Here is a 24,900-nt window from a genome sequence, read left to right as displayed (position 1 = left end):
TTCGTTCATTATGTCCATTTCTCCGCTCTTTTGGAGCCTAGGAGCATTTTGGAACATGCCGCTGATTTCAACTACAATGACTAGAAAAATACATGCGTCAGTTGTTCTAACAACAGAGCCGCATAACATGGAGAAACTGAACATTCTAATGAACAAATTCAGTCCAGCCGCTGTAGAACAACAAGGTTTGCAATGTTGAACTATTTTTCAGATAAAGTTGGGCCTCAGATTGTAATAATTTGAGAAGATACAACAGACATGTCATTTGCTTTGCATCAGAAAATCTCATGTCCTGCTCATAATCTAATTGCCTACCTTCTATGTCAGGATTGTCCCATTTTACCATGTCGGGATTGCCTTATACACGATGTGAGGCCAGAGGTGGAACTGATGAGCTCCCCTGGAGATCGACAAACAGCTTTCCGAGGAATTCAGCTAATCCATTGCACCATGGAGTCACACGAGTGCTATGCAGCAACTTCCGACTGGTTTTATTAATATTCAAATTCTCGCGAAATTGGCCATACAGCCTGGTAAATAGGGGGCATTCTCATGGTCATAGTAGCAGAGATCGATGAGCAGCAAAGTGCAGGAATGACTTCCATGTACAAACTTGAGACACTGTCAGCTATCCAAACTTGAGACACTTTATTAGTATCAAAATTTTAATTGACTTAAAAATCAACTGCCTTATACGATACATATTACTAAGCACATCACAACCTGATATGAAATGAAAAGACACTGGAGATTGCGAGAACTTAAAAGCACGTGATTTTGACTAGTTGGTACTTCCAAATATTGTTGGAGCTTAGGAGCATTTTGGAGCATGCTGTTAGTTTTAACTACAATGACTAGAAAAATACGTGCATTAGTTGATCTGAAAACAGACTTGCATTACATGAAAAAATTGAACATTCTAATGACTAAATTCAGTCCAGCTGCTGTATAACAAGAAGGTTTGCAATATTGAAATACATTGCAGGTAAAATTAAGTCAAGACAAGGGGCTTCAGATTATAATAATTTGAGATGATACAAACAGACTTGTCATTTGCTTTACATAATAAAATCTCATGTCCTGCTTGTAATCTAATTGTCTATCTTGTCAACATTTTGTCATTTCACCTGGGACCTGATACATGTGAAGCTAGAGGTGGAACCGATGAGACCACATTTCCAGCAGCGCCGAAATACACTTGACTTGTTGCAACGAAGTTATGATCAATGTTGCTCTCCGCATTCATGGCACCTTCCAAGACCTTGACTACCTCGGACATTTTAGGCCTTCTTTTGCAATCAATCTGCAAACACCACATTGCGAGCTTCATCATCTCAATTCCATCCTGCTTGTGTGCTAGCATATTGTTACTCTTATTGTCAATTAATTCTACCAACCGATTAGTCTTCAGCTTTTCCTCCAATTGGGTGATGAGATGGATGCTCTCTTCGGATCAAGAATTGTCGAGGTTCTTTCTTCCACTGATGACTTCCATGACCACAACACCAAAGCTATAGACATCAGCCTTTTCCGTGATCTGTGATGTCAACCATTCAGGAGCTAAATATCCAGGTGTGCCTCTCATTCTGGTAAACACTTGGCTCATATCCCTGTCAATGAGCTTGCATAGTCCAAAATCAGAAAGTTTAGCATCGAAGTCATCATCTAAGAGGATGTTTTGTGGTTTGACATCCAAATGGGCAATCTTTTTCATGCACTCCTCATGAAGATAAGCGAGACCCTTAGCTATGTGAGTGATAATCTTGCACCGCGTGCTTCAATTCAGGGGAGGTGAATCATTGTCATGTTGATGATAGATCCATCTATCCAAGGATCCTTTTGGCATGTACTCATATACCAAGAGCCTATGCGATTTCTCTCCACAAAAACCAATCAATCTGACCAAATTAATATGATGAATGCTGCCAATTGTTTGAACCTCTGCAGAAAATTCTTTTTTGCCCTGACCCGCTCGATCCAAACATTTTACTGCAATCCTTTCATCACAAAATTGACCCTTGAAAACAGACCCAAATCCTCCTTCCCCGAGCTTGTCTGCGAATTGCTCGGTTGCTGCTTTTAGCTGCTGAAATGTGAACCTCATTGGTGTTCCTTGTAGCTCCCCAAACTCTTCCTCCATCTCCATCTCATATTGTTGTTGTGTTCTTCGTTTACGTATAAAATAGGTGCCGAGGAACAAGATGCTAAGCAAAATGAAGCCAACTACAGGAGCTAAAATTGCTACAACTCTTCTTACAGAGGAGGATTTCACTTTCATGCTTGTTGTCCCAATAGCTGCAGGCAGAGCACTCGGGGCCGTAGGTATTACCTTGGGCGGGGGTGCAGGCTGAGCACTTGGGGTCGTAGGTGTTACCTTGGCCGGGGGTGCAGGCAAGGGCCTAGCAGCTGTAGGCGATATTGGGCGATAGCCTGTGGCACCACCGATAACGGTTCGATTGATCGTGGTACCACCGGCAATGGATCCATGGAATGCACTCGCCGTGATGGTAGCAATAGGGAAGAGGAGAAGGAGGAGAGGCCGGAGGTGGAGAGCTGACGAGGTACTCACTACTGCCATTTGTTCCTTCGTGTTATGATTTGTGATTCCACCCGTTAACTTGAATAAGAGTCTCAAGGCAAACTTGGGATAGGGCTCCTGTGGCTATGACAAACTTACACCTAACAGGCTGGAAGAGTGGTAGGGGATAGCAGACAGGGACCGCATCTGTGTGTTGAATGATTCAACGGTCAGCATAAAACAACCTAACATGCTCTATAATCTTGGTAGGGCCTGACTTAGCTTTGCCGGACTTGTTTGCTTGTTAGTCCCTTTCGAATTATTTCTCTACGTTTTCAAGAAAGACAAAAAAGAGTTACATCCGTATAATGTGTAGTTTGATGATTCAAGCCTCCTCTGCACACTGCACTAGCTAGCCGTCTTTCTCCTCCTTTTTTTTGAGGGAAGGCCATCATGGCAAGCTTTATTGAATTATAGAACACTTACATCGTCCACGAGCTTACTGACAATGACATCAGGTGGCTCGTTTAACCAATTGAGATTCGACTTATTACAAAAGGAGAAGTTAGCTAGCACATGCGCCGCTTGATTACAAGAACGAATACAATGCTTAAAAATGACCTTCCCAATCGACGTACTAATATCAACGCATTCCGCGAAGAGAGCCGCAGCTTCATCCCACCATCTTTCTTGGCCATTGCAGAAGTTAATTACCTGGAGAGAATCTGATTCCGCTTCAATCTGGTTTAGTCCTAGAGAGTTGGCAAAGAATAGCCCATCTCTCATGGCCATCGCCTCCATTGTAATCGCATCCGCCGCCACCGATACAAAATTGCATTGCGCGGCAATGAAGTTTCCATGAATATCCCTCATAACAGCCGCAGTTATCCCACTCCCTTCATCTGGAAAAAAGGATGCATCAACATTTAGTTTTGTATATCCTGGGTCCGGCTTACACCATTTAGTCTCTGGCATTACATGTGAACTTGTCAATGAATTCTGGAAATTTGAAGCAATCGATAGAATGGATATGGGCCATCTCCAAGAAGGTGGCACCGGCTCATCATGTGTCATTCGCCTACGTATCCACCACAAGTACCATGCTCCCACCATTAGTGCTTGTTTGAAGTTGACATTAGAATGTACCATCAGTAGATCATCCGAAAGGGTTAAAAGATGTTCGAATATAATCGAGCCCGACCTATCCACTGGTACAGCATCTTCCACCAGTTGCAACATCCCAAGACGCCTCCACACTTCCTTTGCATGCACACATAGAAATAAAAGATGCCTAATATCCTCAGCACCTTGATGGCATATCGGGCACGCCCCATTAGAACCAATGTGTCTGTTTGTCAGGATTGCTTTTAGCGGAACGATTCCTTGCAGAACCCTCCACCCAAAAATCTGAATTCTACGTGGGACTTGCACTTTCCAAAGTGTATTCCACACTGCCAAAGGCGTTGAACCACCAGCCCTCACCATCATATTTGCAAGTGCCCTATAAGTGTGCATCCATTGCAAATGGTACGCAGTTTTCACTGAAAAAATTCCGGTGCGATTAGGTTGCCAGGCAATGAAATCCTCAAATGCGTGTGTGTTGAGCAGGATCTGAAGTATTCTTCTAATATCTACAGGGTAGAAAAGGCTCTGTAATAGCTGTTCATCCCACTCCCCGGTCACCGGATCAATGAGTTCACAAACTCTTGTAATAATTGATTGGCCTCTCGGTGTAATTACCTTCATATCTGAGCTTGAAGGTATCCAAGGATCCCTCCATATATTTACCTCCTCACCAGTACCAATCCTCCATATGTAACCTTTCTTGAATGTATCAAGGCCCTTTAAAATACTTTGCCATGTAAATGATGACCCATTCTTTGGGGTCGCATCCAAAAGAGTTCCATTGGGGTAGTATTTAGCTTTCAGTACTTTTGCAACCAAGGAATCTGGATTAGTGATGAGCCTCCAGCATTGCTTAGCAAGCATAACTAAGTTGAATGAATATAAATCACGAAATCCCATACCTCCTCATTTTTTGGAATACATAGCTTCCACCACGCCATCCAATGCATTTTCCTGTGCTCTTCATCATCACCCCACCAAAATTGTGCAATAATATCTGTGATTTCTTTGCAAATTCCTTTTGGAAGACTAAAAACTGACATGGCAAAAACTGGAATTGCCTGTGCCACAGACTTTAATAAAATCTCTTTACCTCCAAGTGATAGTTGTTTCTCCATCCAACCTATCAATCTTGCTTTAATTCTATCAACGAAATGCCTGAAACAGTCACTTTTGTCAGCTCCCACAATTGCTGGCAACCCAAGATACTTGTCAGATAATGCTTCTGTGTCAATATGAAGAATTTGACTAATTTCTGCTTTTGAAACAACTGAGGTGTTGGGACTGAAGAAAATGCTAGACTTGGCCAAACTCACCATTTGTCCTGAACTTGCACAATAGGTATCCAATACGTTTTGTAAGGAAGTTGCATTCATCACATCTGCTCTCATGAGAATTAGAGAATCGCCAGCAAATAAAAGGTGTGAAACTGGCGGTGCATTTCTGCACACTCTAATCCCATCTATGCCACCAACTTCTTCTTCAAACGTCAACATACTGGACAACCCTTCCGCACAAAGAAGGAACAAATAAGGGGAGAGGGGGTCCCCTTGCCGAATCCCCCTAGTAGGGGTAAAAATCTCAGTCTCCTGGGAGTTGAATCTGACCTTATATCTAACAGAAGATACACAGGCCGTCTTTCTCCTCCCTAATCACACCACTAGTCTGGGAAACCTCCACACGCAACCACACAAACAGCCAACTCACAGGAATCCAACTCACCTGTGGTAAATCAGACCACTGCTCCTCGCCGCCTTGTTCCTCCCGGCACCTTCCTTCACCGTCGCAGCACTCTGCTCAGTTCCCCCGCTGCACTGAGTCGCCTCACAGGCCCAGGTCGCCCTCCTTCACAGCGCCGTTGACCACCAGCACCACCACCAACTTCCGCCGCCTCCGAACCCACTCAACGCTGTTCCACGGCCGCCGCTGCCTCGCCGGAGACGGGTGTCTCTGATGCTATGTTGATTAGCTTCGATGACATTGTCCTACTCTAGCGAGAAGAGGAGAGAAGTCTGGAATATTGAGGATTGACCTTAGAGCATCTCCAGCCGTTCAGCCCCCCAGGGCGCCTAAAAAGAGCGGCCTGGGGGCGAACCGGCGCTAGCTCGGCCCCTGGGGGCGACCTAGCTCCCAGTCACGCCCCAAGGCGCCGGCCCCACGATGCGGAAAATTCAAACTTGGTCGTTCCCGCTCACAAAAGACGTCACAAGTACGGCGATCACAAGTCACAGTTCGGCGATCGGATGTAGTCTGGCGTACAAAAAATAGAGCGCCACAAGTTTGCGTGCGCAACGCATCACTCGGCGGGGTCGGCCTCAAGCGTCGGTGGAGTCGGCGTGCGCGGGCTCGGCGGTGACGGAGCTGCTTCTGTGCTGGGCGGTGTCGGTGCGGCTTCGGTGCTGCTGGGCGTCGTGGAGGCGTCATCACTCGGGCTTGGCGACGGCGTCGGCATGGGCGCGGGAGTTGGCGTCGCCGTCGTTGGCAGCTGGTTCAGGATGAGGCCGCGCACCGCCATGTACCACGCCTTGAGCTTCTCGTCGGTGCTCTGGAGGATGTCCGCCCCGCCCATCAGAAAAGCCAGGTCGGTATTCCTCTTCTTCGCGGCGACGTTGGTCCGGAGCAGGTTGAGCTTGATGGCGCTGTTCGTCATCAACGACGACCACCGCGCCGCGGTTTTCTCTTCACGCAGGACGGCCCGCGCCTATGCGTCGGCAAGGCAATGCTCGATGGACTCCTGCACTCGCGCGGTAGCCGCGTCGGCGTGTTTCCCCTTCTTGGCCCCTTAGTTGCCGTCCGGCTGCCCCTCTGGCGCGCCCGGCGTCGGCGCGTCCGGCTTGTAGGTCTCCTTGGCCTTGTCGAGGGTGCGCCGGACTTCCGCCCACTTTTCGCACATGTCAATGCGCTTGTAAACGTGGAGGTACTTGAACTCGGCGTCGTTGTTGCCCTGCCGATACAAGGCGAACATGCGCAGCAACTGCGCGGAGGAACAAACAGTTGGCGGGTGCACACGGCGAAGAGAGGCGGGAGACCGGCGTGCCATACCTGATCCTCAACGCCGGCGCCGCTCTCCGGGCGAGCCGCGACCTCCTTGACGATCCCATGCCATTTGTTGCACGCCCCCTGGATATGCCCCCAATGGTTCGCCATCGCCTTCGCCCCGCGCTGCATGTAGATGCCTTTAAAGTAGGGGTCGACGAGCTTGCGTTCGTTGAACTCGGCCTCGATGCGCTCCCTGGATACGCCCCCAATGGTTCGTGCTGGTGGTCGGGTCGAGGCAGACGATTTTCCATGCTTCGGCGAGGCATTCCTCCTCCTTGGACGCCCACTTGATGCGCGGCTCGGCGGACCTGGTCGCCCGCTTCTTCTTCTTGCGCCTCCTCGCTGGAACAGTCGCCTGCTCTTCCTCCTCCTCCTCTTCATCCTCCTCCTCCTGCTCCTCCTGCTCCTCCTCGCCGTAGACGTAGCCGAGCTCGCCGTCCATGCCGCCGCTGAGATCCACCGTGTCGTCCGGGGTGACGAACCCGGGAGACGCGGCGGCCGCGGTCGAGCCGGTCGCGATGATGTTCTCCATGTCGGCCTCGGTCTCGTCGGTGTCGCCGAGGTGCGAGAAGGGAAGCGCGCCACGACGGAAAGGGGGCGTCGGGGAGGACGCGTAGGCGGGCGGAGAGTAGTTGTATGGAGGGTACTGCACGCGGCGAAGGCAGGCGAGGGCGTGCACTGGGCCGGGTGTCCATGGGGGAAGGTGACGTTGGGGTTGAACCCACCGTGCGCGTCCCCGTCGGCGTAGCCCGGCGAGGGCGATCCCCATGGTTGCGACGACGGAGAGCTGACGCCTGCTGGCCCCAGGGGTGTACTGGGCGTGGCTGTCAGGTGGATTCATCATCCCCGCGCAAGTCGCCTCGGCCTCGGCTTGGTCCGCCGAAGCCGCAGCCGCACGCGCCGCGTTGTCATGGGCCTTCTTGGAGATCGCCCTGTTTTGCCGGTCGGCGGTGACAGCCATCCCGTCGATGAACTTCTACCCTCCAGTTGGCGTTTGACATGCCCGGTGGCTTGGACGGCGGCGCCCTCGGCTTCCTCTGCTTCGGCTGGGCGATGGAGGCGGTCGCGGTTGCCGCAGTGCGGGGGACGACATACTTCTTCGGTGGCATGGCGGCCGGCTGGGAGGCGAGCGGGAGGGAGATTGGCGGGAGGAAGAGAGAGAATGGGAGGGAAGTGGGGGAAAAGCGGGAAGAAACGACGGAAAGAGGCGCTCGACTCGCCGACATGGCGGACCCACGTGCCTTTTTCGCTTGTGTCGGCGCCCTAGGCGCCCCCCAGGGCGCCGGGTTCGGCCTGGGTCCGCCGGCACCAGTTTCGGCCCGAGCCGACGAAAAACGGGCTTCTGGGGGCGCGACTGGGGATGCTCTTATCCTTCCATTTCTCCACGGGAGTAGTATATACAAGGTAAGTTTTACATTTTCGTCCCTCGATTCTTGTTCATGTCACTAGTAGGTCAACATATGTGTTTGTGTGTGTGTGGCTACTGGCTACTGCACAAATCTGGGTACTTCACAATAAAAAATACCTGCATACCTTTCTGAAATTCTCTCAGGTTACTCTCCGACAAGTCTCTTTCTCAGGACTGAGAAGTATCCTCCAAAAGGATAGCCTTGGGAAGAGATTGTGGTTGCCAGTGTCACACGATAGGAACGGCAGCTACCTCCTATCCTGTACACCTTGGAACTACTACTTTGCAGGTCTGTTCCTTCCATTCATCCATTGTTCTTGTAGCTCCAGACAGAGCACACACCTTGGCAAGCTCAAAATGTCTTAAATATTTGGATTGAAAATGCACCAAAATCCTCAAACGTCCACTGAAAAAACAAATAGAACTTTCGCCTAAACAGTTTAGCCCCAGTTTTTCCCTCCCCTCCCCTCCTGGTCGCTCCCGCGAGCGGCCCGGGCGGCAACCCTAGCCGCCACCCAAACTCCCTCCCCTGCCCATGCCTCCTCCCCCGCCACCGCTGGCAAGCGCTGCCGGGCAAAGCCCGGCCGGCGTTGGCGGCGGCAGGGCTCTCCTATCCCCTGCGCTCTTCCATGGTGGGCCGGTGCGGGACGGCTGGATCGGGCGCAGACGTCGGCCTTGCGCGGGGGCGGCGGCGCGGCGGACGCGTCTTCTCGTGGTACGCTGGTGGTCTGGGCGGTGGCTTGCGGTGTGGCGGCTGCGGGCTCTTGGGATCTCGCGCTGGCCGGTCCTTCAGGTGGTGAGCGCGGGTGGGCTCCGGTCAGATCCGGCCGGATCTGCCTCCGGCGCCTCTTCCGGCGGCGCGTGCTGGGTGCAGCAGGGCCGCGGGCGGCTGGCACCGCCGTGCATAGGGGTGGTGGTGCTGGTGGCATGGCGGTTGGTCGTGGCGGCGCGTGCGGGCTCCGAGTACAGTTGGGCGTCCTTCTCGGTTGTGGTCGGCGGTGCGCGGCGCGGGCGGGCTGTCCCTGGATCCCTCCCTAGCGGCGGCGGCGGTGGATCTTCTCCCTCCTTCATCGGACGAGCGGCCGTCGGTGGCCTCGCGTTGGGTTGTGCCAATAGCAGGGATGATGCAAAGCAGGTGCTTCGGGGGGGGGGGGGGGGGGGTGGTTGGAGGGATGGGGCTTCGACGTGGTCGAGCCGCCGTCACCAGCACCGTGGGTGCCAGGAGTGGCCGAGTGGCGCACCTCCCCTTCCCCTTTCCCCGGCCTGAGGCTTCGTGGCTGTTGTCCCATGTGATGTCCGAGGCGGGATGGTTTGCAGGTTGCGGGGATGGTGGGAGTTGGCTCCGTCCAAAGTCGTCTCCTTTGAGGGTGCCGGGACGGTCTGGATGCTGGGCGGCGGCCCTGGCGGTGGGAGATGCGTGGATCTTAGGCAGATTGCACAGCTCGGGTGCGGGCGAGTGATGTCTACTACACAACCTTCTTCTTGTAGACGTTGTTGGGCCTCCAAATGCAGAGGTTTGTAGGACAGTAGCAAATTTCCCTCAAGTGGATGACCTAAGGTTTATCAATCCGTGGGAGGCGTAGGATGAAGATGTTCTCACTCAAGCAACCCTGCAACCAAATAACAAAGAGTCTCTTGTGTCCCCAACACACCCAATACAATGGTAAATTGTATAGGTGCACTAGTTCGGTGAAGAGATGGTGATACAAGTGCAGTATGAATGGTAGATATAGGTTTTTGTAATCTAAAAATATAAAAACAGCAAGGTAACAAGTGGTAAAACTGAGCGTAAATGGTATTGCAATGCTAGGAAACAAGGCCTAGGGTTCATACTTTCACTAATGCAAGTTCTCTCAACAATAATAACATAATTGGATCATATAACTATCCCTCAACATGCAACAAAGAGTCACTCCGAAGTCACTCATAACGGAGAACAAACGAAGAGATTATGGTAGGGTACGAAACCACCTCAAAGTTATTCTTTCCAATCAATCCGTTGGGCTATTCCTATAAGTGTCACAAACAGCCCTAGAGTTCGTACTAGAATAATACCTTAAGACACAAATCAACCAAAACCCTAATGTCACCTAGATACTCCAATGTCACGTCAAGTATCCGTGGGTATGATTATACGATATGCATCACACAATCTCAATCATCTACTCAACCAACACATAGAACCTCAAAGAGTGCCCCAAAGTTTCTACCGGAGAATCACGACAAAAACGTGTGCCAACCCCTATACATAGGTTCATGGGCGGAACCCGCAAGTTGATCACTAAAACATACATCAAGTGAATCACGTGATATCCCATTGTCACCACAGATACGCACGGCAAGACATACATCAAGTGTTCTCAAATCTTTAAACACTCAATCCGATAATATTACTTCAAGGGGAAAAGTCAATCCATTACAAGAGAGAAGAGGGGGAGAAGAAACATAAGATCCAACTATAATATCAAAGCTCGCGATACATCAAGATCGTGCCAAATCAAGAACACGAGAGAGAGAGAGAGAGATCAAACACATAACTACCGGCACATACCCTCAGCCCCGAGGGTGAACTACTCCCTCCTCGTCATGGAGAGCGCCGGGATGATGAAGATGGCCAACGGTGAGGGATCCCCCCTCCGGCAGGGTGCCGGAACAGGGTCCCGATTGGTTTTTGGTGGATACAGAGGTTTGCGGCGGCGGAACTCCCGATCTAATCTCGTTCTGGAAGTTTTACGATACGTAGGTATATATGGGTGAAAGGAGTACGTCGGTTGACCGAAGGGGGGGCCACGAGGCAGGGGGCGCGCCCCAAGGGGGGTGGGCGCGCTCCCTACCCTCGTGAGCACCTCCTTCATCTTCTGACTTAGGGTCCAACTCTATCTGGTAGGTTTCCTTCCAAAAATAACTTCTCCAGTTGATTTCGTTCCGTTTCAACTCCGTTTGATATTCCTTTTCCTCGAAACACTGAAATAGGCATAAAACAACAAATCTGGGCTGGGCTCCGGTTAATAGGTTAGTCCCAAAAGTAATATAAAAGTGGAAAATAAAGCCCAATATTGCCCAAAACAGTAGATAATATAGCATGGAGCAATCAAAAATTATAGATACGTTGGAGACGTATCAGCGAGCAGACATGGTCGCGCGGGAGGCATGGATGTGGGTGGTTGACGGAGCAAGGGATGTCGAAGGGTTGGTGCACCGGGGTACATCACTTGCCCAGTTCTCGTACTGACCGCCGGTGGCAGCGTCCGCGGACGTCGTTTCCTCCCTGCAGGCTCCGTCGCGGTGCTTCCTTTCCCTTCGGGTTACTCCGGGTGAAAGCCTGATCTACGTGATCGGACGGTGGCGGCTATGGTCGTACCCTTGTTGGAGGCACCGTTTTAGAGTCGCTGCTCCGTCGTCGGTCGTCTCACCTCTCCTCGGTGATTGCTCATGGTGATCTCCGTCGGCTCAAGGCGATGCCTCTTTGCTCATCTTTAGTGTGCTTTGTAGTTCGTTGGAGTGGTGTGTCGGTGCCCGACACCCGTGTATCTCGCCCTGGGTGTGTGTTCTTGCCTTGGGTGCGTGGTGTGTGTAGTGGTGGTGTGTGTTTGTATCGTCTCCCGGTTGTATCGGTGTCGAATGCTTTATAATATAAAGCGGGGGAAGCCCTTTTCTTCTAAAAAACAAATAATTTGCCCCGCCAACTGCCAACATTGTTGGTTACCAGTAGTGGTGAGAAGGAGCAAAAGAATCCCATATAGGTTCGAGCCGTATTTTCCGCTTGCGAGGAAATCGAGCAATATTGTCAGCTGAGGTGTTGTTTCTATCTCATTAGTGTTGGACAAGCTAACCTAACCAGTTTTTGTCTCTGAAAAATTATTGTCAGCGGATGTCTGCAAGACGCTCTGCAGTTCCAGAATCCAGATAATAACATGCAGTCTCTGGCCTTGCAAATCTGTGCACAAGCATGCATGAGGAACAACGGGACAGATGGCAGGAGGTTGGTGTTACAAACTTAATCCCTAGCTTCAACCATATGACAATTAATAATACTAGTTATCTGTCAAATATATTGCCATGTCAATAGATCAAAACATGGCAGTTTGAACCTGATTGATACCAGTTCAGTTCAGTTCAGAGAGCAGAACAAGCTGCGCAATTGTGCTACCGCCTGAAGGAAGATTGAAGCAATCCAGTCAAGGGAAAGCCGCCTAAGGCGTCCTCAACAGGCCCGATAACATGACCCATATTGACTCGTCAGTTCGAAGCCCGGTCCGACCAGAGAGAAAATATCCATCGTCTTCCTCCGCCGCCCCATCACACTTCCTGGCGGTGCTGCGGCGGTGCCTGCGCATGTCTTCCCCACAGCCGCTACCGCTGTCGCTGCTGCTGGTGAACCTTCGTCCTTTTCCTTTCTCCTATTTCTACTTGATGTTGAGTACGGTTCAACAGGTTTTGGAATCATCTGCGCCTAAGTACAGGTTTGGAAATCCTGCTGCCAATCGATCGCTCATGCAACAATTCAGCACCCGGTAATGGCTGAGGACTAATTCAGATAATTGACTGCACCATGAAGTCATCGTCATCGTGCACCTCTCCACTACTGCTATTAATTTTCAAATTGTCGTAAAAAATGATGTCATATAGCCCGGTAACAGGGAGCATTACATGGTCTCAGTAGCAGAGATGAGCTGCCAAGTATCCATGATGATGTCATGTGTGGTTTCTAACGGATCTGTATTTGTTACATGGGGAAACTGAGATTCTAATGAATAAATTCAGTCCAGTTGCTATAGAACAATGAGGTTTGCAATGTTGAACTATGTCTCAGGTAAAGTTGGGCCTCAGATTGTAATAATTAGAGAAGATGCAACAAAAACGTCATTTGCTTTACATAAGAAAATCTCATGTCCTGCCCCTACCTTCTATGTCAAGATTGTCTCATGTCACTTTGGGCCTTATATATGTGAGGCCAGAGGTGGAACTGAGGAGCTCCCCTGGAGATCAATGAACAGTTTGCCAAGGGAATTCAGCTAATCCACCGCACCATTGAGTCACATGAGTGGTATGCAGCAACTTACAACTGGTTCTGTTAATATTCATATTCTAGTGAAACTGGTGCCATATTGCCTATTAAATAGGGGGCATTCTCATGGTTGTAGTAGCAGAGATCGATGAGCAGCAAAGTGGTACCATGATTGACTTCCATGTACAAACTTGAGACACGGCCAACTATCCAGACATATGATGATGCAATACACTTTATTAGTTTCAAAATGCTAAGTGATTTGAAAATCAAATGCCTTATTATGATACATATTACTAAGCATAGCACAACCTATTATGAAAGGAAAACACACTGGAAATTGGGAGAAATTAAAAGCACTTGTAATCTTTTCTACTTCCAAATACCATTCATTCTGTCAATTTCTCTGCTTTGTTGGATCCTGGGAGCATTTTGGAACATGCTGTTAATTTCAACTACAATGACTAGAAAAACACTTGCATTAGTTGATCTGAAAACAGACTTGCATTACATGAAAAAATTGAACATTCTAATGACTAAATTCAGTCCAGCTGCTGTAGGACAAGAAGGTTTGCAATATTGAAATACTTTGCGGGTAAAATTAACTCAATACAAGGGGCTTCAGATTATAATAATTTAAGGAGATACAACAGACTTGTCATTTGCTTTACATAAGAACATCGCATGTCCTGATTGTAATCTAATTGTCTATCTTGTCAAGATTTTCTCATTTCACCTGGGGCCTGATACATGTGAAGCTAGAGGTGGAACCGACGAGACCACATTTCCAGCAGCGCCGAAATACACTTGATTTGTTGCAACAAAGTTATGATCAATGTTGCTCTCTGCATTCATGGCACCTTCCAAGACCTTGACTACCTCGGACATTTTAGGCCTTCTTTTGCAATCAATCTGCAAACACCACATTGCGAGCTTCATCATCTCAATTGCATCCTGCTTATGTGCTAGCATATCGTTACTCTTATTGTCAATCAATTCTACCAACCGATTAGTCTTCACCTTTTCCTCCAATTGGGTGATGAGATGGATGCTCTCTTCGGATCTAGAATTGTCGAGGTTCTTTCTTCCGCTAATGACTTCCATGACCACAACACCAAAGCTATAGACATCGGCCTTTTCCGTGATCTGTGATGTCAACCATTCGGGAGCTAAATATCCAGGTGTGCCCCTCATTCTGGTAAACACTTGACTCATATCCCTGTCAATGAGCTTGCATAGTCCAAAATCAGAAAGTTTAGCATTGAAGTTATCATCTAAGAGGATGTTTTGTGGTTTGACATCCAAATGGGCAATCTTTTTCATGCACTCCTCATGAAGATAAGTGAGACCCTTAGCTATGTGAGTGATAATCTTGCACCGCGTGCTCCAATTCAGGGGAGGTGAATCATTGTCATGTTGATGATAGATCCATCTATCCAAGGATCCTTTTGGCATGTACTCATATACCAAGAGCCTATGCGATTTCTCTGCACAAAAACCAATCAATCTGACCAAATTAATATGATGAATGCTGCCAATTGTTTGAACCTCTGCAGAAAATTCTTTTTTGCCCTGACCCGCTCGATCCAAACATTTTACTGCAATCCTTTCATCACCAAATTGACCCTTGAAAACAGACCCAAATCCTCCTTCCCCGAGCTTGTCTGCGAATTGCTCGGTTGCTGCTTTTAGCTGCTGAAATGTGAACCTCATTGGTGTTCCTTGTAGCTCCCCAAACTCTTCCTCCATCTCCATCTCATATTGTTGTTGTGTTCTTCGTTTACGTATAAAATAGGTGCCGAGGAACAAGATGCTAAGCAAAATGAAGCCGCCCACAGGAGCTAAAATTGCAACAACTCTTCTTACAGAGGAGGATTTCACTTTCATGCTTGTTGTCCCAATAGCTGCAGGCAGAGCACTCGGCATCGTAGGTGTTACCTTGGCCGGGGGTGCAGGCGGATGTCTTGGGGGCGTAGGTGTTAGCTTGTACGGGGGTGCAAACAAGGGGCCTTCAGCTATAGGCGCTGTTGTTTGATTAATCCTGCCACCAACGACACCCGAATCGATGGATGTACTGGCCGCAATGGTGGCGGCCGGCAGGAGGACGAGGAGAGGCAAGAGGCGGACAGCCGAAGAGGTACTCACCACTAGCATTTGTTCCTTTATGTTATGATTTCTGATTGCACCTCTTAACTTAAATCAGAGTCTCAATTGCAAACTTTTTTTTGTGAATTGTCTCAATTGCAAACTTGTGATAGGGCTCATGTGGCTGTGACAGACTGACAGCTAACAGGCTGGAAGATCAGTAGGGGGTAGCAGATAGGGACAGGATCTGCGTGTTGAATCATTCAACGGTCAGCATAAAACAGGCTAACATGCTCTATAGTCATACTGAACTAAAACCACGTCAAGTATTTCCAAACGTAGGTAATATCTCGGTATGTTTTCAAGAAAGGAAAAATAAGAGTTACATTCGTATAATGCATTGTTGATGATATTGACTGTAAGAAATATGCAAACACGACACAAAAATGCGATCAGATCCCGGGAGAGTAGACATTTTTTCCTTGTGTTTCCTTTTAGACTTCTAATATAATTATACCATATAACATAGTAAACTGGTTTTTTTTTGCCCAGATTGCACATCTTTGTTCATTACCTATCTACCTTATGTTTTTCATCCCACTCCCTCTATCAACATAAGTAAATGTGCATAAAAGAAATACAACTGCTTTGCGAATGAGAAAGGTTCTTTTAGGCGACTTCGAACCCCATATTCATACCACTTTCCCACCTATGTATTATTTTTAAAAAGAAAACCGTAGGAATCTCTCCGAGGGTAGTAGGTTGGGGGAGCGATATACTTCTTACTGGCTGATTATGGCTTCCCTGACTAGAGAAGGAAATGTCGGGAGGAAATAGAGATGATAGGACCACCTGAATGCTGGAGATGAGTGCTCGTCGTATTCCCTCGAGGAAAGCGGAGGCCCTCGCGGAAATATCGAATAAAATGAAAAGCACAGCCGCCTCTACCTAGAGCAAAGACTGTTCGTAAGTTCGTTACCAAAAGCAGAGTGAAAGGGGTTAGTAGCTTGGTTGGAGTTCTTCTATTGACGAAGGGAAGAGGACGGTCTTACTTTTCAGAGATACCTGACTTATTAGTGGACTATTCATGTCATAGCGGAAGGTCAGAGGTGGGAAACAAGGAAACAGAGGAAATGCTTACTGGGACATAGCCTTCGGTACGCAGAGCCGAATTGTTTGAACTTGATCGACCTTAAACCCTAGTTCAATTCCAGGACGACATCATATAATATACGCGAGGCTCAACCAATGATTTTGATTAGACACTTCTCCTTGTTGAATGAGAATGAAGGAAGAGTGCCGAACGACTAAAGCTAACAGCCAACCCGGATACCTAAACTGAAGAGGATGGTTAAGCTTCACAGGGTTGGGACTCCCTAAATCAAACTGCAATCGTTGTTTATCAACCACTCACGACGACACCGAGATCTTCGACTTAGCTCCCGAGTCGCTTTAATTCCACTGGAGGGTTGTAGCTAGACCAATTCAAGTGCCGTAGACGAATGCTTCTTGGCTGAATAAATGGTATGACACGACCCGTGTTTCTATCGGATCCTAAGCTTCATCGGGACAAGCGCATAAACCATCCCATCCCGGTAGAGGGGACAGAGCAGCTCAGCGGGCTAATCAGTGACCCCATCTACCCAAAGACTTTATTTCTGCTGTACGCGATACTTCAATCGCTCAAATAGCCACCTTAGACGGATACAACCATTAGAAGAAGAAACTGAAACTCGATGGAGTACCCTAAACCAAAGATCCTCGACAAAGAAAGTCTCGATTCGAGGAACGAAATATAAAACAGAGGAACGAAAACCGCAGGGTATGAAATTTGGGTAGGGTTGGCAGGGAAAGTCCAACTGGAACTTCCTTTGATTACCTTTTTTCTCCAACTAGCTCAGAGATTGCATTTGCCAATCAGAATAAGAATGCTGTGGTTGGAAAGACAGAGAAATAGAATAATGTTAGGATCTACTAATTTCTTGCTTTCCCTATTGTTGGAATTACATTTCGATAGGAGAGATGCAGACCAGATAGGAATGCAAGAATACTCTGTAAATTGTTTATTAATTGGTTTAGTCTGTGGAAGAGAAGTATCGATCTAGAGGATTGCCCCCCAGACTGACCTAGTTGTCCTTGACTTGCTTCGGGAGCCGAGGCAGACGGAGGAGGAACCTCTTGAACCTGGAATCCACTTTCCACCTGTCCTCCATATGCTGTTCTGTGGCAACACTTAGATCAGAATCTTGAGTTAGCAGTGATGTAGAGTGAAGATCGGTTTGCAACTGCTGGAGGCCATGTTGACAGCCTCGGCTATCATGCCATCAAGGTTGCGCCAGTGTCTTAATCGCCATAACTCTGGATGTACCCGTCGTCACGAGCGCGGCACGCCACTATATGGTTGACTGCCCCTATATGAGCTAGTAGCCGCGAGAGCTCCGGGTGTACCCACCGTCACGTCGCTCATGTCGCCTGGGCGGAGGGCTGATCCGGAATGGACGGTAGGGCGGCGACTCTCGGGCGGCCTATGGTGGTTGCACGCATGGGTGAGATCTAGGAAGAGATTTGGGGAAGGAAATCAGGGGAGCGAACTAGGGCATCTACAGTCGGACTCCTGAAATGAACCCTACACCTTATACGTCTGGGGCGGACGGCTCGGTGAATGACCGGTCACAAAATCATGACCCAAACAGGCTCCTCAAACCTACACTATATATTCGGGCTGATCGGCACCCCTCATATATCCAACCTATATCTGGGGTGAATATGGGGAGGCTCGGACGAGCCTAGGCGTGTCTGCCACGTTGGATGCGGCCAATGCTGGCCCACCCTGAGCCCACATACATTTGTCCCTATTTGCATCTTGGACAAAACCCAAGCCACTCCACTCCACTCTGGCACCAACCTCCTTTCCGGCGATCATCGACCTTCTCCGGCATGGCGGGCAGTGGATTTGACTCTGAGATCACCCGATCCGTCGACTTGGACCTCATCCCAAGTAGTGACAAGGAGATGTCCGTACGCATGGCTCTCTACCGCTCCCGGGAGGAGTGTGCCCAATCATGGTCGGAGTTCATCCGGCGGGAATTCATTGTGTCCATGCAAATGGCGCTTGGATACGTCGAGGCTACTTGCTCGAGGCGTGTGACCATGGACTTGCCGGACACAGCGGCCACCAGTTGATAGCGCAACTCTGGGGTGACGACATAACCCCTACGGTGGTGCCTGGTCCCCGCGGCATCATGATCCAAGATAGAGGCCAACACACGCATGCGTCATGGCCCGTCCCCTGCGGACGCGCGGCGTGCCTGCCGTGTGAGGCAGAGGGTGTGAGAGGCCATGATAGCCCTTGAGGCGGGGGCCGCGGAGGATTCACACGCCGCCATGTACGAGGAAGCCCTTTGTGCCTGCATCATCAAGAAGTGGCAAAGGACGACAGCACGCACCCTCGCAATGAAGCAAAACTGAGCGGTCCGTGCCCTGGTGGGCCTGCCCACCAAAGTGGAGAAGGTGGAAGCCAGTGTCGGGTCAGACAACTCTGGCAGTGAGCAGACCCGACTCGATCCATTTTGAGTATTCGACTGCTACTTCTACGGCATAGACGGCTAAGTTACGGGGACAATCGTGGATGAACTTTCTCCATAGCTTTAGTACGTAGAACATGCCAATATTTTGTGGTCCGGTGGCATAGATGTGAGCATGCCAATTTTTGTTAATCTGATGGCATGCATGATGAAATAGCCGGACAATATGTGTGGGATCAAAATATATTTGAAGTAACTTTAGTTTACTTTGCATGTGATGGTATGGATTTGAAGATTTGTGAAAGCAGTACTCGATTGTGAAAGCGGATATTTGAGGGATGACCGATCACTGTCCGTGGACATGTCTGATCGCGTCTGTAGACGTTTAGAGGATCGGATTAGCTACGTACGGTTGTAGATATGCTCCAAGGATATAGATGAGACCTGCGGGGAGGTGGAGATGTGCATATGCGCAGAGAAAGGAGATGAAGATGTGCGGTGATTGGGCTTGCCATGGCCAATCAGAGGCAAGCATATGGATTGTGCTTTCTGTCTTTGCCGAGTGTTTTTATAAAGATTGTTGCCAAAGCCTTCAGAAAAATATTTGGTATATTAGTTTTTGCCATTATTTTTCGATACCAAATGTTTATTTTTCTACATCAAATGGTTATTTTTCTATATTATCTAGTATAGCTTCTAGGGATCATATAATGACACCATGCAGGCATAATGTTTTCCAGACATTCTTTTGCATTCTTTTATATTAAAAACCAATAACATCCATGTTCGTTGTCGAGTCTTGCCCCCCTGTTGTTTGGAATTGCCGTAGTTTTCTTGGATAAGGCCTAATATATACTCGAAAACACAAATGGTATTTTTCAAATCAATTTTGCCAACTTTTTCATTCACTTTAAATTTGAATTATATTTGTTAAGTGCTTAGAAACGCATTTAGTGGCTAAAATATACCAAACGGCCCTTGAAAGATGCCAAATTTTGACACGAATCATGTAATGATGTATCTTGATTATAGAGAAAATTTCAAGGTCAACGGATGGCCAGGGGTGTAACTAGGCAGAGCACTTGGGGTCATAGGTGTTACCTTGGCCGGGGGTGCAGGCAGGGGACTTTCGGCTGTAGGCGATATTGTTTGATTGACCGTGGCACAGACGGGCACCTTCTCGCCCTGACTGAGGTTCACACAGGCAGCGGGCACTTTCTCGCCCTGATCAACCTTCACGCCAACTCCAACCGGAATAGCTTCTGGCCACACGGTGGCAACGGTGAGGAGGAGGAGAGGCAGGAGGGAGCCGAAGAGGTACTCACCACTCCCATTTGTGTTACGATTTCTGATTGCACCGGTTAACTTTGAACCAGTCTCTGAATTGCAAACTTGTGATAGGACTCCTGTGGCTGTGACAGACTGACAGCTAATAGAGTGGAAGAGTGGCAGGGGATAGCAGACACGGACAGGATCTGTGTGTTGAACCACTCAACGGTCAGCATAAAACAGGCTAACATTCTTGCAGACTTGTTTGCTTGTTAGTCCCTTTCAAATTTTATCTGTACGTCTCCAAGAATAAAAACAGGAATTACATATTTACAATGCGTTGTTTGATTTATTTTTTTGGCTGTAGGAAATAGACAAACACGATTATTATTTTTTTGCGTGCATAGGTGTTATCATATAAAACATGCTTTTTGACAAAATATCATCTTGGGAGAGTAGACATTTTTTCCCTTGTATATCTCAGAGCCCTTTTTTTGTTGTTGCTGCTTGTTAATGTATCTCAACTCTTTAGTTACGGAGAATGAGGCAACTCTTTGGGTTGGCGGCATGCTGATTGCTGAAGCTGACAGCAGTTGACAGCGGCCTGGAAGCAGCTCGAGGCCTTGTTGATTGGAGTAGCTATGATATGCGCCGTCAACCATATGGAGCCAAGTCTCACTCACCATAACTCCTTGATTGCGTCCAGATGAGGGTGGCAAAACCTTGTGATCATTGTGACACATTTTGTCGCGCCGAATCTGAGCTTGTCACATCTTGTGATCATTGTTTCATAGAGTCGAAATCGCTCTGGATCACAAGACCACGTTGGGCGGAAGCTGCACGGTACCTGCTCGAGGCCTTGATGCCGAAATGACTCGCTTGTGATCCGCCATTTATATGTTCTGCAGATTTTGTGTGTCCGAGCCCCAAGGAGCTCGGTATATTTAAAAAAAATCAAAAACCATATTTAGAATGTTTCAAAAAAAAATCATGGAAACATATATGTGTTCCGCATGAACATGTGAAATTTCATTTTAAAATGCTGTGATTTGTAGGCTGTACAAAAAAAAACAAAAATGCGGCCCAACAACAAAAATAAAGGGCCTGTTTAAAAACACGAATTTCCCTTTTTTTTCTTATACGCCACGTGTGGAAGTATAATGCTGTGAAATTTTGCACATCCATAGTATACATGTGTATGTTTTTTTTTCGAAAGACTTCCAATCTATTCATCTTCAATCATGGCAGTACAACGAACACCAGAAATAATAAAAATTACATCCAGGTCCATAGACCATCTAGCGACGACTACAAGCACTAAAGCGAGCCGAAGACGCGCCGCTGTCATCGCCCCTCCCTCGCCGGAGTCGGGCACAACTTGTTGTAGTAGATAGTTGGGAAGTCGTCGTGCTAAAGCCCCATAGGACCAGCGCACCAGAACAGCAACCACCGCCGATGAAGGATAACGTAGATCGAAATGATCCAATCCGAAGACACACGAACATAGACGAAAAACAACCAGATCCGAGCAAATCCACCGAGGATAGATCCGCCGGAGACACACCTCCACACGCCCACCAACGAGGCTAGACGCACCACTGGAACGGGGGCTAGGCGGGAAGACCTTTATTCCATCGACACAAATTTAAGGGCAATTAACTGCCGGGAAAGATCAACAATTTGGGGCAATTTATTGCCGTCAAAGTAATGTCTGCCGGGCAAAACTGTACAGGTCATTGTAACTGCCGGGAATGAGAAAGGAAGAAGGGCAGCTCAACTGCCGGCATCTTTAGGGTCAGCCTAGCTGCCCTAGAATCCCAATGGGGTCGAGTGCATTTCCAGGAATCATGTTGGCGGGGCCAAAATTTCGGGCCCAATAGGCGCGCGGGTCACGCGCGGGAGAAGCGAAACGGTAGAAGTCGCTGGAAAGCCCACGCGCGGCCTTAATTTCTTTCCCCTTCTCGGTCCTTCTTCCCCCAGTCGCCGACCTAGCCCGTCCACATTGGCCGGCCTAGCGCCGCCGCCCCCATCCCCTTCATCAAGGATGCCGCCTCCCTGCACCCCTGACCCACGCCGCCCCTCCCGCACCCCGATTCCCTGACCCACGCCGCCACCCAGTCCCCATCGGTGACGGCTCGCACCCGTGCGCCCTACGACCCACGCCACCACCCAGTCCCAATCGGCGACGGCCTACACCCACGCCTCCGACGTCCACTCTGCCACCCTGTCCCCATCGGTGGTGACCTACACCGGCAATCCACGCTGCCGCCCATCCCCATCGATCCACGTCGCAACCGTGCCCCCACCTAGAACCGCCGCCCCATTCCTCGAGCATGCCACCGCCTTGTCCCAATCCCCCACCACGACACCTCCCCCATCCCCTTCGCCATTGCCGCCTCTGCTTCGCGTCGCACAGCAGCACGGCGTCTTGCGTCAAAGGAGGTCCAAGTGAAGTAAGTTATTCATTAACTTGATTTCACTTCTGTTCTACATCTGAGTGCTCCATATGTGATGCTTCTTACTAAAGGGAATCCCGTCTCAACACATCAAAATACCAATTTAAAAGATCTGGCACTGGTTGTGGTTTGTTGATATTGTTTGTTATTCTTGCGCACCAGGTGTTTGAGTTTTTGTCAAACCAATAGCAACATCCTTGAAGTGAGTCGCAGCTACAGGTCGCCCCTGAGCTCTGTTCGTGCTCAGTCAAGCTCTATTTTTTCATACTTTTTTTATTGTGTTGTGACATGCAGATTTTTGGTGTGTGCTGATCTATTAAATTTGGCTATGAGTCTAATCGGATCTGATAGGCAGGAGGATCAAGCTGAACCCCCTGACCCTCTCATGTATCTCCATGTGCCTTCTGATCAGGTGAAGGATACACCATCGCCAGCCACGTACTGGTCAAGATCGATGGTTAGTGCCCCTGCTTTGCCCGCATATAGCCTCAATGGGGATCCTGTCTATGTTAGCTTGGTGGAGAATTAGATAAGGCCAGGTACTTTGCTACATTTCTAAATACAGTAATTATTTGGGAAGTTTACATCCACTGAATTTTTAGCTTGCACTAGTAGAAAACGGGCCTATTGTCCCGGTTCATAAGGGCCTTTTGTCCCGGTTCCAGAACCGGGACTAAAGGGTCGTTACTAATGCCTTGAGCCTTTAGTCCCGGTTCTAACCAGAACCGGGACAGATGGGCCTCCACGTGGCCTGCGCGCTGAGCCCAGGCAGGAGGGCCTTTGGTCCCGGTTGGTGGCTCCAACCGGGACCAATAGGCATCCACGCGTCAACATTCCTGTGGCTGGGGTTTTTTTTTTTGAAAGGGGGGGGGGGTTAATTTAGGTATATATTGTGTTAGATAGCTAATTAATAGAGAGAAGTGTCCTCTCTTATGTCCGTCCTTGGTCGACGCTACGTACTACATACATATAGAGAGGACTAGACACGCTAGCTAGCTAGTAAGCAAACGAAGGAAACAGAAGATCGTCATGAACATATATGCATACAGAGAGAAGTGATATCGACCACCTCTCCTTCTCCGAGAGATTGGTCGAACAACAAGTTCTCGTATATCTATCCGACACTACCGGCTACATATATTCAATAATTATCTCTTACAAATATAATCTCCTAAATTACGGCAGCATGGTCCACATAGTATTCTCCGTCTTCAGCGATCACGTGGTCAAGAAAGAATGCCGCCAATTCCTCTTGAATTGCTCGCATGCGATCTGGTGCTAGGAGTTCATCCCGCATCCGGAACGTCTAATTTGAAGAAGGGGGTCAATACATATATATATGAATGAATGAAACTCAACACAAATGATGGTAATAAAATAAAATTATGAATATTGTTATTTACGCACTTCATATTGTTCGGCAGAGTAGCCCCCCCGCTCACAGGTCGTGTGGCGGATGGACTCGCAGACGTAGTATCCACAGAAATCATTCCCTTGTTCCTGCCACAACCACTTTACAAGAAATAGAGGTCAATCAAACTGATAAGCAAGAATGCCAAATGGTATTGATTAAACTAGCGCTTGAATCACTAGTAGATGCGCGGAACATGCTACTATAGTACTTACTTTCGGGTGTCTAAATTGCAGCTCCTTCGGCAGTCCCGGAGCTTTTCTGGTGAATTTTCTCCGAACCCTGCCGGACAAAGAAAACAATTACTTGATATCAGGAAATGAACAAAGTTGCTGATATGGTGGATAATGATCGATTTAACTTACTTCTCGAGGATTTCAGTCATGTCCGCATACTCCTGGGGATCTTTTCGTTTAGAGTCCAAGACAGTTACTACTCCGTGCTCAAGCCTAATCTCTAGGAGAATATAGTGGTACCTGCGCACGCATGCATAACTCATCAATTACATTACTATAACCTGGACTAATATATAAGGGAAACTGAATATGCACAAGACAGTAACACTCACTTGAAGTTGTAAGGAAAGAGTATTATATCTTTGTTTTCATTTATTTTGAATGATCATAGCAAGTTGGCCTCGGTATCTGTGGCACGATGTTCAACCTCAGTTGCATCTATGAGATATGTGTTAACGAACCCAATATCACCGATTTGTCTTTTCTTCAATTCGGTGATCTTCAATCTACATAATATAGTGAGGATAATTATAAATACATGCAATGAAAGAGCTGAGCTATATAGAGAGACTTAATGACAGAAGTAGTAGTACTTACAGACAGTAGCAGGTGACCGTTGCTTTATCGAGGGCCAATTGATTGAAAAACTGATAGAACTCCTCAAATGGAATAGGCAACAGATCAATTCCAACGAGGTCATGCTCCGGTTTAACTCTCACATACAAAGTACTCCTCCCCCCAGACTCTCTGCAGATTTTCAAGTACCAATCATGCAATCTTCGCATCATCGTTGATAGAGATCTTTCATCTTTGACGAGAGG

At 48.3% G+C, this 24,900-nt stretch overlaps 1 protein-coding gene and 1 pseudogene across 2 annotated transcripts; both read right to left on the bottom strand.

Annotated features, from left to right (window-relative positions):
• Positions 1-986: 986 nt before the first annotated feature.
• On the bottom strand, positions 987-7,643 carry LOC123056585 (somatic embryogenesis receptor kinase 2-like; annotated as a pseudogene).
• A 5,916-nt stretch (positions 7,644-13,559) lies between these two features.
• LOC123059802 (G-type lectin S-receptor-like serine/threonine-protein kinase SD2-5) lies at positions 13,560-20,046 on the bottom strand. 2 transcript variants are annotated; one of them, XM_044482308.1, is made up of 3 exons: positions 19,809-20,046; positions 14,119-15,430; positions 13,654-14,010 (listed from the first exon to the last, which is right to left on the bottom strand). In XM_044482308.1, exons 2-3 carry the CDS (start codon positions 15,250-15,252, stop codon positions 13,831-13,833), a joined length of 1,314 nt encoding a protein of 437 aa, XP_044338243.1. In that variant the 5' UTR covers positions 15,253-15,430; positions 19,809-20,046; the 3' UTR covers positions 13,654-13,830. The 2 variants fall into 2 exon arrangements, with proteins under 2 accessions (XP_044338242.1, XP_044338243.1); XM_044482307.1 differs by having other exon boundaries at positions 13,560-15,430.
• Between the last annotated feature and the right edge of the window lie 4,854 nt (positions 20,047-24,900).

This window comes from Triticum aestivum, chromosome 3A (genome assembly GCF_018294505.1).
Source record: "Triticum aestivum cultivar Chinese Spring chromosome 3A, IWGSC CS RefSeq v2.1, whole genome shotgun sequence".
NCBI classification, from domain to species: domain Eukaryota; kingdom Viridiplantae; phylum Streptophyta; class Magnoliopsida; order Poales; family Poaceae; genus Triticum; species Triticum aestivum.
The sequence above is the reverse complement of the archived record's forward strand: the minus strand, read 5'-3'. Positions and strand labels throughout refer to the sequence as shown.

What these genes read in the sequence shown, in the direction of transcription:
- LOC123059802 (XM_044482307.1), bottom strand. Translation starts at nt 15,252, where the DNA reads ATGCTAGTGGTGAGTACCTCTTCGGCTGTCCGCCTCTTGCCTCTCCTC.